At 39.1% G+C, this 17,470-nt stretch overlaps 1 protein-coding gene across 2 annotated transcripts in view; it reads left to right on the top strand.

The window, feature by feature from the left end:
* Positions 1-1,611: 1,611 nt before the first annotated feature.
* The window catches only part of LOC104514625 (myelin transcription factor 1-like protein), a 25,475-nt gene continuing 9,616 nt past the window's right edge, over positions 1,612-17,470 (top strand). The window contains exons 1-2 of one of the 2 annotated variants that reach the window (XM_010158362.1): positions 1,612-1,679; positions 17,322-17,413. In XM_010158362.1, the coding sequence (XP_010156664.1) occupies positions 1,612-1,679; positions 17,322-17,413 (160 nt within the window). Of the gene's footprint in view, positions 1,680-17,315; positions 17,414-17,470 lie in introns of those variants that run through there. The other variant, XM_010158363.1, reaches the window with a different exon arrangement.

The following is a 17,470-nucleotide window of genomic DNA, read 5'->3' as shown; positions in this document are numbered from 1 at the left end:
AATGAGAAATTGCATTTTAAAATGTTTTCTTTCACTCAGTCTTTCAGGCTGTCCGCGAGCAAAGAAAAGTGGAATCAGGATAGCACAAAGCAAGGAAGACAAAGAAGACCAAGAGCCAATTAGGTGAGAACAAATATTGTCAAAGGGCCTTCATGTGTTTTATAAGGTCATATATATCTTCAGCTTTTTGTCAAGGCATAAATGTTACTGTGTGACAGTTTTCCCAGAGCTAATGCCCACACTGATTTTGGTGAGTGAACTGCAAAGCAAGGATCTGTGCTGATTTATTCAGCAAAGGATACAATATTCAATCTTCTATAATGTAGGAACAGTTTAAAATATGTTTTTCACATGAAATTAAAAAATTACCAGCTCTCTTAACTCCCCAAACCCCTTAAATGTGTTTGCATACTGTAGGCAAACCATACATGCTAAATAAAGTAGTTTTGGGAATAGAGAATTGAGTATTAGTACGAGATTGCTGCAACAAATCTGGCTGTTCATGCAGTTTGCAAGAGGAACAAATGCCTGCCCGTAGGTCTTGGTTTCTTTTTGCAAGGTGCTCTGATACCTGCGGCCACTGAACTCGGCGTGTTTAGTCACTCCTCAGACCATTCAGGCCTGGATCCTCTGTGGGGAGTTACAGCAATACTTTGGCGTAGGACAGTGAAGTAACCAGCCTTGTTTTGACATGTGTTGTTTGGCAGCATACTGAAAAAGCATAATGTTCTTTAAAAAATTCACTTTGAAGATTCTAACCTCTTCCTTCTAACCCCAGTTATTTATTTGTTTTTTAGAAATATTCAGGGCAAATGTATGGGGGGATTCCCAAGTAAAGAAAACATGGGATGAATACGGAACTGTCTTCATTGATCTCTCTAGGCTGTAGCACAGTTTGTTATAATCTCTCCTATTCAGAGAGTGGTTAAAGGTGCTCAGCATTTCTGACGAGGTGCAATGATCCCTTTATACCTAACTGTTTACACCTAACATTTTCATGACTTCAGACAAGACTTCTTTAGATTCCATACACATAAATAAAATGTACCTAGGATTATACTAAGTAGGATTTTGTGCTTATAGAGTTTTTATGGGCAATTTCCCTTCTGAGTGAAGCTCAGTAGCCAACATTTCAATTCCAGTGTGATACTTACTCTAATGAACACCTGCAATTCAAATATATATCTCTGTCATTTTGTTGCAATTGCACAGTATCAACAGCTGTGAATTCCTCTACTGGCTAGCCTCCTTAGAGTTTATCAAAGAACATTTTCTTTTCATATTAACAAAGTTTTGCTTGCAATTTTACCTACTACAGGGTATCTTGACTATTTTTAAGACCACAGTGCATGATTGTTCTTTTCTTTTCATGTCGGGTTTATTTTGACTTTGTTGTAGAGGCTACCAGGTATATGATGGCAAGACAATAAAGTTTATCTCATCTATCTGCTATCCAGATGTCCAGTTCCTGGTTGTGATGGTCAGGGTCATATAACTGGAAAATATGCATCCCATCGCAGTGCGTCAGGGTGTCCTTTAGCTGCCAAAAGGCAAAAGGATGGGTACCTAAATGGCTCACAGTTCTCTTGGAAGTCAGTGAAGACAGAAGGAATGTCATGTCCAACCCCAGGATGTGATGGCTCAGGACATGTCAGTGGTAGTTTCCTTACTCATCGTAGGTGAGTAACCATGGCTTATATTTTTCACTTACGCTTTTTATTTAAATTAGATGAGCAGGATTTGAAATACAGATTTTGTCATGTCATTTCTGTGTTCATTTGAACTTCATTATTACTTTGAAAAAAAAATCTTCTGCATATGTTTGTAGATAACTGGAAATCAAGACACACGATTTTTGGATGTAAGTCCTTGCAGAGAGACCTGAATTTGAAACTATAATACACAGAAGATTTTAGGGAAAAAAGTTTTCATGGCAATAACTATAAATCTGCTACCACTATATGGAATGACTCTGGACAAATTACCTTAGGACAGACTTCATAATACGTCTGTCAATCTCCCAGATTCTCAGAGATGCTGAACACATTGTTAATTCCCAAACATCAGAGCGTGGAACCAAAGAATTTAGGGAACCAGTTCCATAGAAACAAAGTACATTTCCTCATTTGGTAATAAAAATCTTCACTTAAAAAAATAAACATAGAATACAGCAGATTAATTAAAACTAATGGAATACAAATATTTGAAAACATAAGTACAATACTAAATTTTTCATTAACTTAGCAAAACTAAGAGAACTTCAGTGACGACATTTTTCATAGTATTTAAGAGATTAAGGAAGAGAAACTGGCCAGTCTATTAGGGATAAATCTTGGTCTCGGTGCCTTTTAAGATACTAGTTTATGAGGAAGCAAGGCTTCTTGGAGCTTCGGGTAGGGAACATGACGGTAATGCCAGAGCAAATTTCTTATTATATAATCACTAATATAAAACTCTGTTACTTTGAACATGTCAAGCCAATGTGTCTGATTTGTCACCTTTCTGGCAGACCTCAGCTGAACTTGTGTGCTTTTCAGTTTACCAAACCAACTAATCTTGTTTTGTAGTCAGTTCTAGATACAGAGGTGAAAATTGTGCTTCCTCCTTCTCTTCTCTGTAACTATTTCCTTTGATTCCTTCTTCAACAACCCTTTATAGCTCAACTGAAAACCCTTACCCTTACTGCAGGCTCTCCAGACTTTGTATACATGATTCTTATTTACTGTTTAGGTTCAGAGCTGGTTTTCTACTCAGTGTTTCTATGGTATCATGAAGGGATTCTGGTCCATGCCCCGAGGTGCTACAAAAGTGGTCAAACATATTACACAGCCTGCGCCTCCCATAGGCTTTAGGGAGTAGCAGATGCAAAAGCCCCAACCATTGTAGATGTCCACATGTGGATTTAAGTTTCTGACTTTCAGTAAAATATCAATGTTAGGGTTCATATTTCAGTTTAGCTTTCTTCATAATGGTGTAACATTTATTTAACTCATAGATATGTCATTAAAATTTTGAAATTATTTTAACTTGGTTTCAATGTTAGAGTAATTACTGAAAGATTGCTTTCAAAGGGTTATTTATAGATATTTTAAATATACTTTACAGGAGAAAAATTAAAATTTCTTGCATCTAGAATAATTAACTTCTAAAAAGAATGTACTGATATTAAATTTAACCATTCTTCAAAATTAAGGGGCAAATGGATGGTACCTAGAAATTTTTTTTAATAAGAATGCTTTTATGAAAAAAATAGAATAAAATTTAAAACTTTTTTTTTTTCAATGGAGAATCCTAAATACGACATTTAGACACATAGCAGCCATGTGTTTTCTCGAGTGCCGTTATGTTAAGTAGAAACTGAAACATGCAAAAATCTTACTATGTAAGACCAGTTTCTGGGCAAAAAGGTCCTTTGTTAGGGGAGAGTACTAGAAGATGACTGATTTTACTTCATTGTCTTGATGTAACAAAGCACCAATATTCTAGAGTTGTGGTGAGAAGTTTTTTGAAGCCTCCATAAGCTATGGCAATACTAATAACAAACCATATTATTTTAAAAATATGATTAATTCTTGTAGGATTCTTAAGTTGCGGTTGAAAGGGCTTAGTTCATTTGCTCACAGAAAGAAAAGCTCTTGGAGCCGTTTTAGATGCCTTAGGATAATTTATGTGGTCTCCAGCTGTTGCTCAGAAAGGCACACATCTGGGGTAGGTCCAGTGTTGTATTTATCAGCCTTATGATATCTTTTCTCAAATGTCATTCCATACCTGCATATGGAAAACTGAATCAAACCCTGCATGTAGGATTGAACTTCAGAACAATTCACCTACCTTCAGAATCTGCTTGTAGGTCAACAAGATGCATTTACTCCTCATCCAGTAAATGGAGTCAGTGGACCCACTGTTCCCTTCACTCGGTGGACACCTGCCTTTAGTCAGACTTTTACCTAAGTGTCACTGAATGTGTCAGCGGGAAGTGGGATTCCCCTGCCTACAAAGAGGTACTTTATGCCATTTGAAGCATTCATAGGACATGCAAGATGGTCATACTGGGCTGGCAAAAGTGACTGAAGATTTGTGAGACACTGCCATTCTTTGATTATGACAGCTGAGGACTGAACACGCGTCGCAGGGGATCTGGAAGAGTGCTAGCCTTGTTAAATGAATGGGCCCCAGAGTTCCGTCGCAGCTTTGACACATAGTTCCCATGCAGACATTTAAACCTTGGGGTCCTAATCTGAAGGTCAATCAGACCTAAATTACAGACTATGAATTTCCTTACCTAAGGATGAGGTATCCCCTGATTTTTAGTGTATCCATTATAATAGTCTGTAGTCTCATCCTGTACCTCTGTGGCAGTAAAACTCAGATGCCACCTTCTGAAGAGAAGAAATGCTATGAGACCTACACACTGAGACCAGGCTTGTGTGCAGTCTTTTGTGGATATAGCTGTGTTCAGCATGCATGGGGAGAAAGCAAGGCTATGACCATTAATGGAGTCAGTAAAAGCTTCTGGGGAAGTAGCAGTTAAAAATCTTCATTTTTACCAGTACAGCTTGCTTCTCTCCTAATAAGTGTTTTTTCTTCCTAGTACAGATATCCTCTATCAGCAGAGTTCTATAAGCATATATATTAGTTGCATTTGTAGTTGTCCTTAATGTGTTATTTTTTATATTCTGCCATTTGCAGGCAGCTGTTAATGTGCTATTATCAAAGCAGCTGTAATACTCTGGAAACTGGAACAGCAGACTGGCTTGGGAAAATAATGGCAACTGTTGAATTAATTAAAAATATATATACATTGAGTTTTTTGAGGCAAAGATTTCTTAGAGCTGCTGTTGCACTTTCTACACATGGTGTAATTCCACTGAAATCAATGTACCCTTGAGATGATCCACACATGCTGGTAAATCTGTACTTAGTTCAAAACCTGCTCCAACTGGTATCACGTAGCCTAGAGTTTAAATGTATGCATATTTGTACATACATGCTTCTGAAGTAGGAATAAGTAGTCAGTGGAAAAAGTCACAAATTTCAGTAAGTTTTGAATCCTACCCTGTGAACAAAGACAGCAGCCAAAGGTTTCTGTTTATTTAACGTTCACCATGCCTGTCTGCAGAAATTCATATGAATAGTTTTATTTTGTCAAGCAGTTTTGCATAGGGAAGAATGGCAGCAGAGGATTATCAGAAGGGACTTGAAGCATAGGATTAAGAGTGCTACACTTCAGAAAGGAGCCTGTGTTAGCAAGAGAGGCCAGTGTGAAATTAGGTGACCTATCAGCAATATGAAAATGAATTGGAAGGCATGTAAGCATGGAGTCAGTAGATAGGTAAATGAAATAGGTTATAATGAAATGTAAATTGGTTATTATACTGCAGCTTTCCAGTTCGGTTCTTGAACAGGCCCTTACATCCTCATATTTGATTTAAGAAGATTTTTGTGGATGGCATAATTTCTAATACTGTGATCAGCGGGGACTTTCTGAGAATATACTTGGATTTAGCAACCCTGCTTTTTAGCACAGAAGAGGAAATGTGCTTGTGCTGACTTCAGTGGAAATTACATTCAGAAATGCAATTTCAGATCTAAAACAATGTTCTTCCTTCCATCTCCTGCCCACTTTTATTTAAATCAGTGTTCACCCACTTCAAATACAGTAATGTAGCTTTTAAATTCCCTTTACTATGGAAAACTGTTGTGGTTTATCCCCAGTAGAGAGCTCAGCCCCACACAGCCGTTCACTCCTTCCCTCCTAGCAGGAATATGAGTGGTAAAAGCAAAAAGAAAAAACTCCTGGGTTGAGACAAAGGTAGTTTAATAAGTAAGTAGGAGCCACACACGCAAGCAAAGCAAAACAAGGAATTCATTCACCACTTCCCATCGGCAGGCAGGTGTTCAGCCATCTCCAGGAAAGCAGGGCTTCATCATGTGTAACAGTGACTTGGGAAGACAAACAACGTCACTGGGAAAGGCCCCCCTTCTTCCTTCTTCCCCCATCTTTTGTTGCTAAGCATGACACCATATGGTATGGGATCTCCCTTTGGTCAGTTGGGGTCAGCTGTCCCGGATGTGTCCCCTCCCAACTTCTTGTGCACCCCCATCCCACTTGATGGCACGTCAGTCTGTGAAACAGGAGGCTTTGGAAAAAATGTTTAGCAATAGCTAAACCATCCCTTTGTTATCAACACTCTTATCAGCACAAATCCAAATCACAGCTCCATACCACCTACTGTGAAGAAAATCAACTCTATCCCAGCCAAAAACAGCACAAAAGCTTATGCTATTAGAGCCATAATATACAAGAGATTATAAAATTGTAAGTATTTTCCCTATTTATAAGCTAAAGTTAAATAGAGACTAAAATCATAGAATCATAGAATGGTTTGGGTTGGAAGGGACCTTAAAGATCATCTAGTTCCAACCCCCCTGCCATGGGCAGGGACACCTTCCACTAGACCAGGTTGCTCAAAGCCTCATCCAGCATGTGGAGAAGGGCAATATTTCTGTAGTGTACTTGTATCCTCACTGCGGACAGTAGGTCTCCAAGATCCATAAGCAAGTTTGCAGAATAAGGGGCGTTTGAGCAGCAAGGACGTGCCACTGGGTTTGCAAAATGGCGAGATGTGCAGGGTGTAAGTCATGGACATCATCCAGTGCCTTTCCCTTCTGAAGGAATGTATGTAGAACTGATGAGGTGGTTATGGGAAATGTTTACAGGACAGTTATGGGCTATCCACTTTATGCATGGGAAGACCTTGTCAATGTTGGAAAGCCTGCAGGAAGGTAAGGGAAGCGCAGTTGGTTCAGCCATTGCCCCACGTGCTTGACCTGAGGTGAAGGAGAACTGCCTGGGTTGTTTACTACAAAAATTCTAGGTTGGTCACAGCTCAGAGCTGCACAGCTACATTGCTGAGCCTGGGAACGGGCAGATTAGGAAAAGGTGAAAAGATAAAAACTCAAGACAGGAGCTGCCCTCAGCAGCTGCTTGTTAGAAGCAGACAGGCACCAACACTCACACAGATCCTCAGAGAACCTCTGAGCTTCCAAACACCCAAAGCATTCAGGAGATGACAAATGTGAGGAAAGAAGGATGGAGATGGAAGTTTTCCTGTGCAGATCCTTTTTATCATTAAATATGCTTCACTAGAAATAGATATTGTCTAAAATATCTGTGTCATTTGCCTCAGCTCCTGAAGTGAATTTTTGAAAGTTCTACCTACGGTCAAATCTCCTTGTGCTCAGGGTTGTAGCTTGGCCCTGTGTCCACAGAACAGCATCTTACTCCAGGGTTTACCTGGGGTGGGTGTTCGAATGCAGTGTCAAAGGGGCAGTAGCTCTATAATCCAGCTGCTTTGCATCTCCAGACATGTGCTAGTGGCTGCAAATTTGCTCCTAAATTATTGTAGAGCTTTCATTCTTCATTTGCCTGAAGTTACATCCTCTCTTCCTATCAGCATTTCTCACCTTCAGCGTTTTAAAACATAAAAATACTTAGCATTAGTTCAGTGAATGAGTCTTTTTGAAATTACCTATATGGTTACAAAGGGTGTGAGAAGGCCACAGAGTATTCTGATCTTTGTGTTTTGTACGTAGGTTTGCAACCTCTGTTATTTGAGCAAAATCAGTCCTGCAGAGTCTTAGACCTGAAATAGCTTTTGTGTTCACACAGTGCTGTATGAGGCCTATAGATAAGACAGCAGGACTCATATTACACTAAGTTGTCTGAAATACTAAATGCCAGCTACTCCTTTCAGTTTGTGGAGAAATAAAAGTGCTCAGAATTCAGATGGAGGTAATCGGTTCCTAGCAGGAGTTGGCTTTTTGGCAGGATAGGAAGCTTATTTGAAATAAAGCTGAAATGTAGGAAAAAAAGTCTCATGATATTTGCAAATAAATGCAAAGAGAAAAACTTAGAAGCTTTATTTAACAACTGAAAATATAATAGGAAGTTATATCTGATCTGAGATTTTATTTTTATATATATAGGATGGAACACTCCCTGTGGGCTAATGCAAATTAAAGGTATCAGGAGGTACATACTAATTCAGTGGTGTGAACCACAGTGCGAAAATGAGCTGTGTCATGATAAACTACCCTGTGTAAAAACAGGGGGAAAAAAAAAAGTGAGCATCCTTTAAAACACAAAGAATTCAAACTACCAGGTGAATTCTCAGGATGCTCCCAACTTCCAAAATAATGTGTTTTTGAGGAAATTGTGTCCAGTAATTATATCTGTAAGGAACCAAAGGCTAAAAAGCACTTTTGAAAGGTGTTCATATGCTATGTTGAAGATAACATTGAAAATGCTAAAAAAAAAAAAGAAGAAAAGGCAGAGTTTTTTCTTGCTCTTCCATTCATCTGTTTATGAAACTTCAATACTGTAAAACTCCAGACGTGTAAGAAGCTTTTAATATGCTTAATTCATTAAATTATTTGATTGCATCAAGTTCTGTCCAGGTCTTTGGTCAAGTCAACTCTTGTCCTTTATTTTACTTGTTGCTATAGTAAGCTGACAATAAGAGTGCCACATTTGAGTCAACATTAATTTACTTTTAAATCTCATTGTTTCACTTTTTCCTCAGTAGTTTTCTTTAAGTAGTTTAGGTTGTTTGGTTTTAATCTGCCCATCCCTTCCCTGACATTGATTTATATTTTGCTGTTTCCCACCTCTTCTTTTTGTTCCCTACAAGCTCTATGTTCAGGAGAAAGTCATACAGTGTTAAGAGTATAGAAGAACTAACCAAACTCACTGCATTTAACAGTAATTGCAATTGATAAGCATCATCATGGTGACATTACTGAAAGATGAGAGACATACAAATGTGCTGACATCTCCGAGGAGGCAAGGAAACATGGCAATTTAATGTAATAATAATATACATAAAGAAAAGAAATACAAAACTAAAATCCATGAATCCTGCAGGTTTTTTGACTTGGGAATTCTGTGTGCACCCCTAAGTTCAAGGGAAAATGCTCTTTCTAAATTGCTTTTCAACACCTTGCTCTTCCTCGTGCAACACCTCTCCTCTCCTACTGCATCTGTGCTGGCCTTCTTCCCTTCTCTGTCCCCGTGGCTCCTGTTCGGTCTTTCTTCTTACTTCTGCACTTCTCAGTCCTCAGTATTTGAGGTAGCTGGCCCTCGGGTAGCTTCCCCTGGGCGCTGGCAGGACAGGACAGGGGGTGTCACCAAGCAAGCAGCCTTTTGCTCCAGGCCCTGCAGCCCCCAACGGGGCTGATGGCAGTGGAGGAGCTCTCAGGTGTCACACACACCAAGTACGTGGAGGGTCTGGCAGCCAACAACTAACTCACATCTACAGGGCATGTCCAAGTGACAGTCTGTCAGAAGCTTATAACTGCCAAATCTACAGTTGTTTTCATGAGGACAGCAGAATGCATCTCTAAACTCAGAGCAATACCCCATGAAATGCCAAGTCTTGGTCCAGTTCATGGACAATTGGAGATATTCACTGAATTATTGGGGCCTGGTTTTCCTCTCAGTATGGAAAAAACAAGATATATGGAAAACACAATGTTTTACAAATATATCCTGAGAAAAGCACATTTTTTTCCTATGATATCTTGAAAAAAATGAGTCTGGCCTGACACCTAGCATGAAAGATTTCAGTCAGATCAGTTAAAACCTTGCAAGAGTCAGAACTGACTAAATGCAGAGCCTGGTTGTTGAAAGAGTTAGGCCCTTTCACTGTGGGTGGTTCTGCCAGGTTTTTCATTACGAGCTGGAAAGAGGATGGAATAGCATTTTAATCAGATGTGCAGTCTATTAAACTGGAAGGCTTCTAACAGAGAGCTAATCTAAAAGGACTTAAGAGGTTTACTTACCATAGGAAAGTCAAGGAGAAAATAATGTGAAATTCATATTAGAAAAAGCAGACTGCAGAATACAAACAAGAAAAATCATTTTCCTGAGCAGACCTGACAAATGACAGCGGACAGTAAATTGTACAGGTGCTTGCTGTGTGACATCTCCTTGATTTCAGGCACTTAGCAGAATCTCTCTGGTTATAAGCCTGTTTGTCCTCATTCCAGGCGTAGCCTATAAAAAAAGCAGAGGTGACTGGATGGCTTTTTAGATTTCAGGTGGGATGAATTTTCCTCTTGTAGTGCCTTTTTTCTCTCTGCTGTCTATAGAAATGCCTGGAGAAACGGTGCTTCATTTTAAGTGCCTAAGTAAGCTGGTCTTGGTCACTAAATAGATCACTTGAAATTTTAACTGCCCGAGAGCACTAATGAGAGGTACACAGCTGAGCTACACCTTAACCTCTTTACACACAGGGAAGTCTCAGCCTGTCTTCCCTCACAACACATGTCCATTTGGCTGACCAGTAAATCCCCTGGGCCTCAGGCCATCTCTCCTGTTGTGTGCAGTCACAGGACAGGAGCGAGCCTGATAAACTTTGCAGCAGCCAGCCCCAGCTCCCGCCTGGGGCACTCAGTGGTTCTCCCTTAAGTGCACCTTCCCCATAACGTAATGTTAGGCCCACCTGTAGATCGTGTAACGTGCTGCAGTGCTTCCTCACTCACCAAAGAATAAATGACAGATTTTTGAGCAGTTACTGCATCACTGGGCAAGAGCCAAACCTCTTCCCTGTTCAGGGATGATAGAGGTGAAAGCTCGTTAGCACATGTGAGAAGCCCACCCACAGAGCCCCTTTGCTGACTAAGCAACTTTAATTAACAAAATATGATGTAAATTTGCCAGAGGACTACTGTGTCCAGCTGAAGGACAACTTTGGCAGTGGTCTTACGGTTCCAGCATTTCTAGATTCATTAATCCTTTTTACGTTGTATACTTATGCCCCCGGGGTATTCCTTTCCAGTTGAATCTGGTCTCCAGGCCTTTTCTCTCAGCTTGGACATTTTACAGTTCTGCATAATCTCTGTTTTTGTTTTTCTTACCTGATTCTTTTTTTATTCTTTTGTTATGAGGGATAGGCATAATTAAGATATAACACTATTTTACCTTTTAAATCTCCAATAAAAAGCAAATACCCTCTTGTCTTCTGGGTATCATTCATCCTGACCATTCATCCTATACAGTTGTCTCTTTGGTGCTTGACTGACCAGATTTTAATGCTACTTTAACCCTCTAAAATAAGAAAGCAGTTCTTCCCTGAAAGTCTTTCTAACACAATGATCAGATATCAATAAAATTATTTTGAAAAGCTTATATTTTGTTTTAATCATAATGGCTATGTTTATTTTATGGCCACAGGGTAGTGTTTTAATTTTTCTTAGTTCTGGAACCAGTGCAAAGAATTACTTAAACAGAATAAAACCTCAGCTACCTTCCTCAGCTGCCACTTTCCATACTACATCAAGCTTTTACTCTTTTTAACTTAGACTTCCCTCCTGATTGAAAATATAAGTTAAAGTTCTTCATCACCAATGTTCAGGTGAGTTATAAATGCACTCAAACTCACAGGAAAAAAAAACCAAACCAAACCAACCAACCAACCAAACAAACAAATATCCACCTAAACTTTAGCCAGGGAGCAACTTCTAAAAGGGGCCACATAAATCAGACTTATTCTTTTCCAGTAAAGAATTATGAAACTGAGCTGAACAGATGATTTTTCCAACAGTGCACAAAGGCAGCAGGCGTTGGGTGGCTGGTAGGGAGGAGGAGAGATTCCTCTGTGAATCACAGGCATCTCCTTGCAAACAAAACCAGCTTGTTTGGAGAACCTCTCTCCTGGACTCCCTTTACTTCACAGCTCAGTAAGAAGCTGGGGAAAAGCCAGTCACCCTTGAATGTAAATAAAAATGAGTGCTGGGCCAGGGAGGGTTCCTTTTATCTCTGCCGGAGTTGCGCAGAGAGTATTTCATCCTTTAAGGTGTATAGCAGGATATACTCATGGGAATAAGGAAATCACTAAAGCCGATACCCTTCAACATAGAAAAAATGAGTGGTTCATGGGTTTAATATTAAACCAAGGAAAGGACCACTTTGATCACTGAGTTTGATCTCTTAACTTGGACTTCAAACATTACCAAACAACTCAGAAGCTTAGTCAGGAAAGTAAGGCTTCATCCATTAACAAAATAAAGCAGTAGTTTTCACTGTGATCTGTTTTTCCCTGGATTTCAAAAGGATTTATATCTGGGGCTTGTTTTGGATCTCTCTCTAGTTAAAAGAGGTCCCTTGAATGTGACGTATTCCTTTCTCTAGTCTATGGACAGTGTTTATTTTTAATAAACAGGAAAAGTGTTTCATTTTCTTAACTTTATGAAAAATCACTGTGGTGGTGAACCCATAAATATCTTGCAGTGTTTATGAAGTTAGCCCTCAGAATGCTTTTTGGATGCTCCAGCCAGAGGCTCAGGTTTCTTTACATCCTGTTTCTTCTTTCTTTGTAAACTTCACACACCAAACATAAAAGTTGCATTTTATTTGACCTTTCTCTCCTCCTTTCCCACATCCCTGTTTCTCTGTTTGGAAAATGTTTTCTTCACTTGACAGGCCAAATACAATTCTTTCAGCTTCAAGAGGGACCAGACTGCATATGTCTGCTGAGGCAAAAAATGTATTTAACAGAGCACAGCTGGAACCCAGATAACTGAAATCAGTTACCCGGACAATTGCTCCACTTGATCAGTGATCTTTCCCTCTGATGGCCTCTCCCGTTTACATCGCTGAAGATTGGGCAATTACATTCTTGAAGCAGTTCAGGATTTTAGCCCACATTTCTTTGTTTTTACACTAAATTTCTTGGTAAATATGCACTAACCGCTAGCTAGATGTCCCTTTCAAGCTTTTTTCCCCAGTAATTTCCTTTTATTTTGGGACTGATTTTACTTTATTTTCTAAATCCACTGAATGTATAGCTAGGCATAGGTTGCAGCAATGTAACCACAGCCCTAAACAAGAAAGAAATTTCATTCTTCACATAGTGTTCGACTAACAGATGTGATCACCAGATACTTTGTCCTAATTTGTGCATGTACTCTTTCTGCATACCTTTGAGATGATTGTTTCCATTAGTCACTACTCTTCAGGGCACTTACTGTAGAATGTAGCTGTATGTATGGATGTAGCTTATATTGTAAAGTTTATAGAGCTGCTACTACTTTACCTGTTCATGCCTCCATTTATAAAGTCTTCCTGTAAAAAGAATCATAGAATCATAGAATCACTAGGTTGGAAAAGACCTTAGAGATCATCCAGTCCAACCGTATCTGTCCACCACTAAACCATATCTCTCAGTACCTCATCCACCCGTCTCTTAAACACATCCAGGGATGGTGACTCCACCACCTCCCTGGGCAGCCTGTTCCAGTGTGTGATAACCCTTTCAGTGAAGAACTTCTTCCTTACGTCCAAATATGTCTGATTAGTGCAGATCGAACTTGCATGGCATAAAACCCAGTCACCCCTTCTAGCTGTCAGTCCTATAGGTACAGAGTGTGTAGAAACGTCCGTTGCATGGACAGTGCCATGCCCTGCAAAGCGAAGCTGCACGAGGAGGTCCCAGCCGTGCACCTGTGCATCTGGCACCCATGCCCAACAAAAGCACATTTCCAACATAAATGTTATCATGTCAGAAGTCTCCAGCCAACCAACAAATATGGAGATGTTCCCAAATTTTAGCGCATGCCCTACAGGAGATTTGCAGGCTCTGACCCTAGATCACTTCAGTCTAAGTCTAATTAATTTTTCGTAGTATTTTGTAAATTATGGCAGAGATTGACTTTTAAGGATGATGTGCCAGACCATATTTTTCTTTCTCAAATTAGAGATTAAGCCTGACAGTAGAAATTCAGCGAAAGCCGAGACACATGGCGCCTCAGAGACAAGGTGCTGATGACCAGCTGGTGGTTGATGCCCTGTCTCGGTGGCAGCAGCAGCAGGAGTTGAGTATGGGTGCTTCTCACAGCCCTACCTGAAATGCTGTAGCGTCAAGCCCTGCGGCACCCACAATCTGACAGAGATAAATGACGGCTCAGTATGTTTATACTGTACTTACTACATCCGTACCACAGCAATGATGTTAGAAAGACTTACTCAGTTTTGGTCATAAAAAGAATGCTTAACTGTGTTTATATCTACTTTTTCATGATTTCTCATGTGTAAGAGAATAATGGCAGTATCAAGTAAGATAACTGTCATTAATTTCACTAGGTCTTTGCAGGAATGAACAAGCTGCAGAATTCAACGTTTGTATAAAAGTCAGTGTAAAGTTTATTAAAAATATAAAAAATAAACCAAAGCAGGATTACACTTATTCTATTTAATTTGTAACAGAAAAAACTGTGGCAGAGGCATTAACTGTAAATGCTTTGAACTTGATGTGAGAATAAGCATTGTCCTTACCAAAGCTACTAGGTAGCATGTTTCTCTTGGTCATTTTTTATTTTTCAGATGCTTAAAGCATAATTTTCTTACCTCTTAAAGCACTGAAATGGTTTTCACTAGTACTCTTTTGTTTGCCGGTCACAGAAAGATAAAGAAAATCTCAAGATATTTGAGACAAAATCATACCTGTTCTTTTTTATGTTCTGTCTCCTTCTACCCCAAGTCTTTTAGAGATCTAGAGCCACTCATGTCTCACTGAGGTCTCAACTGAAGCTTTTTGGTTAACTTTACACCTCTGTGAGATGCAGCCGTTGTACAGCAGCCCACTTCTTGTGCAATGCTGACTTAGCCCTTTTCCTCACCTTCCCATATGTCCTGTCTGTTTTCAACTTAGAGAAAGAGCAAGTGATTACCTTTAGGAGAAGTAAGTGTCATCCAGAAGATAGAAGGAAAGAGGTAGAATTTCCTTGCAGAGTGAAGGGTTATACTAACGTCCTAATTTACTTTATATATTATTTAAAGTGCTTTTAGGTAACTTCAGAACAGAGCTGGGCAAAGAGGATCCATATTGCTATCTCATGACTCTCCTGGATGCATAGTGCCTCCAGAAGAAGGTAGAAGATCCAGGCAGAACAACTCTCCACCAGTTCCCTCAGCAAGAATAGAGCACAAGACTCAGATCTCTCCGTTTCCAGTTTAGGCAGAGGACACCTGGTGCCTGTATGCCTGAACTGCAGCAGAGTTAGAGGTGACACGGAAGTGCTTGACCTTGCAAGAGATATCTTTCCAAAGGAGATAACATGGGGAAAGAGATCGTTGCTACTAGGCATCTAGAATGTGGCCTATGTGAATTTGGAGCACACGGAATATACTAGTAGAGGGGTAACCTTTCAGAGAAGCTGAGAAGGTATCTACAGGTTTAAGCAGCCCTGAAAACTAGGTGTACATAACCGTGATCTGAGAATAAGACTGGAGTTAGGGCACCAAAGTTTGGATGTAGGCACACTGAATCTCACAGCAGATTTCTGATACTTGTGAACATACATTTCTTTTTTTCATTATTCCTCTGGATTTTCAGGTATGCAGTTCTAGCATACAGGTTTCTTCTTCATCTGTTTAGGGTTTGAATGCTGTACTTAGGGGCTGTTTGAAGGATAATTTTATTTTGAGGGCTTCCCTAGGTTGTTATCAGTCAAGATTTATCAAGTCAAGAAAAGGCTGCAGACCAAAATGAGAGTAAAATAACACAATTGTTGTAATGCCCAATGATATACCTCCTGGAAAAGAGTGAGGAAAAAATATGAGAAAATTCATTAAATAATTGAAAGGACACAAAAAATGAATTCAATTAAATGATGGAGAAACTTTGCATATGCTGTTCTCTTTCATTATTTCCCCTGTGCCAATTATTTTTTCCCGAAAAGGCTTATCCTATCCTCCTCCTTCACCTTCCTCAAAGCTCCCTTTAATACTTCAAGAAGACAGTTGTGTACAGTTACACAGTCTGCAGCAGAACTTGGAACAGTAACCTGCCATCCTACCACCTAGGCTACAGTGAAAAGCTACTAGATCATGTTATTTCTTCATCCTACTCGTATTGTGTTGTGTATCTTCTCTGTAATAGACATGTCTAAAATACTGAAGACTTATTTGCTAAGAAAAGGATTATTGTTTTTTAATATTTTTCTGGGAAAAGTTTCCTTTTTTGGATGGCTGCACTTGATGATTGTAGTCCAGGTTTTTCAGAGAAACATTTTCAATAATTAAACATTATGCTTAAATTAGAGGACTTTAGTAGGAAGTTGGGTCTTTACTTAAATAAATGCTTTTAATTGAAGATAAAACGTTCCTCAGAAACCTGTTCCACATTGCAGAGATTATTTGAGTATTAGCTCTAAAATTGATTTGCACACTTAGAAATTGTAAAAAAAAAAAAGTTTCCCTTTGTATCTGAAGGGGAAATACAAATGTGAGTGTATGCAATGGGAAGTATTTGATGTTACTCTCTTTCCAAGGCTATGAAACCTCCAATGTTGAAGCAATAGGGAATTGTTCACTAAGTTTCCAAATTCCCGTCACTGCTAAAGCTTGCTCAGAATAAGACTATAGTTTTTCCATTGTTACCTTAGACTGAATATGTATTTTCTCTTAACTGTGGTAGTGTGACTACATGAAAGATGTGATGTTGAAACAGGGGATAGTTTGTTGTATACAATTACCTATGAAATAGTGAGCACTGTCTGATATTATTTTTATTTTTACAGTAAAACCAGCTAGGACTGCATTTGCTATCAAACTGTTTTGTGCAATGTCACTAAAACGCTTAGTATTTTGGCAACATGGAAGACAGGAGATAACTGAGTCTGCATCCATAACCGTAACAAATAGGAATTATAAGAGATATCCCTCATCAAGGCAAGGTCATTTCTGTGGGAGGGACTTTTCCTGGGCTTCAACAAAAAGCCAACACATAGCTAGTGGCTTTTTAAGAAACAATTTAGAAAAGGGCAATTTAGCCAGCTCAGTAGGTGATACTCACAAAGTTAAATTTATAGAAGTTAGTCATTTGGATGTTAGAGGTAGCTCATGTACCCTTCTCTCAGCATTCAGTTCCATGTTTGAACGTATCAATTAAAAAGGGTGGAAGTTCAGAGTGGGGACATGTAAATTCAAAGGGGACTATTTACAAGGTAACTGTTTTTAAAATAAAAATCTTGTAATAAGTGCATTGCGTCTTTAGAAAATGGGAGCGTTGTTCCCAGGTTTATAGTTCTACAAGATATATCTGACTTTTATATTAGTTGTCTATACAAAAAGAATTTGGAAGAAAGAATAAAATGAAATCACTACTGGTAAGTACTTGGGTTTTTTTCAGACTGCAAACTCATTTGGTGCCAGGTGGTGAAGATACACTTTGTCTCTGATACTGTTTTTACTACAGGATTGGATTACAGATTTATTTTCAGTGACCTATCAAAATTAACAGGCTCCTTACTGTTCACAGTTTATCAGGATGCCCCAGAGCTACTTCAGCAATGAAGAAAGCAAAGCTGTCTGGAGAACAAATGCTAACAATAAAGCAGCGGGCCAGTAATGGTAAATTTTTAATCACTACCTTTTTAAATATTAGCTCTTTGTAAACTAAGTTGCCAT

This window comes from Eurypyga helias, unplaced genomic scaffold (assembly GCF_000690775.1).
Source record: "Eurypyga helias isolate BGI_N326 unplaced genomic scaffold, ASM69077v1 scaffold12679, whole genome shotgun sequence".
In the NCBI taxonomy this organism is placed as follows: domain Eukaryota; kingdom Metazoa; phylum Chordata; class Aves; order Eurypygiformes; family Eurypygidae; genus Eurypyga; species Eurypyga helias.
The sequence above is the reverse complement of the archived record's forward strand: the minus strand, read 5'-3'. Positions and strand labels throughout refer to the sequence as shown.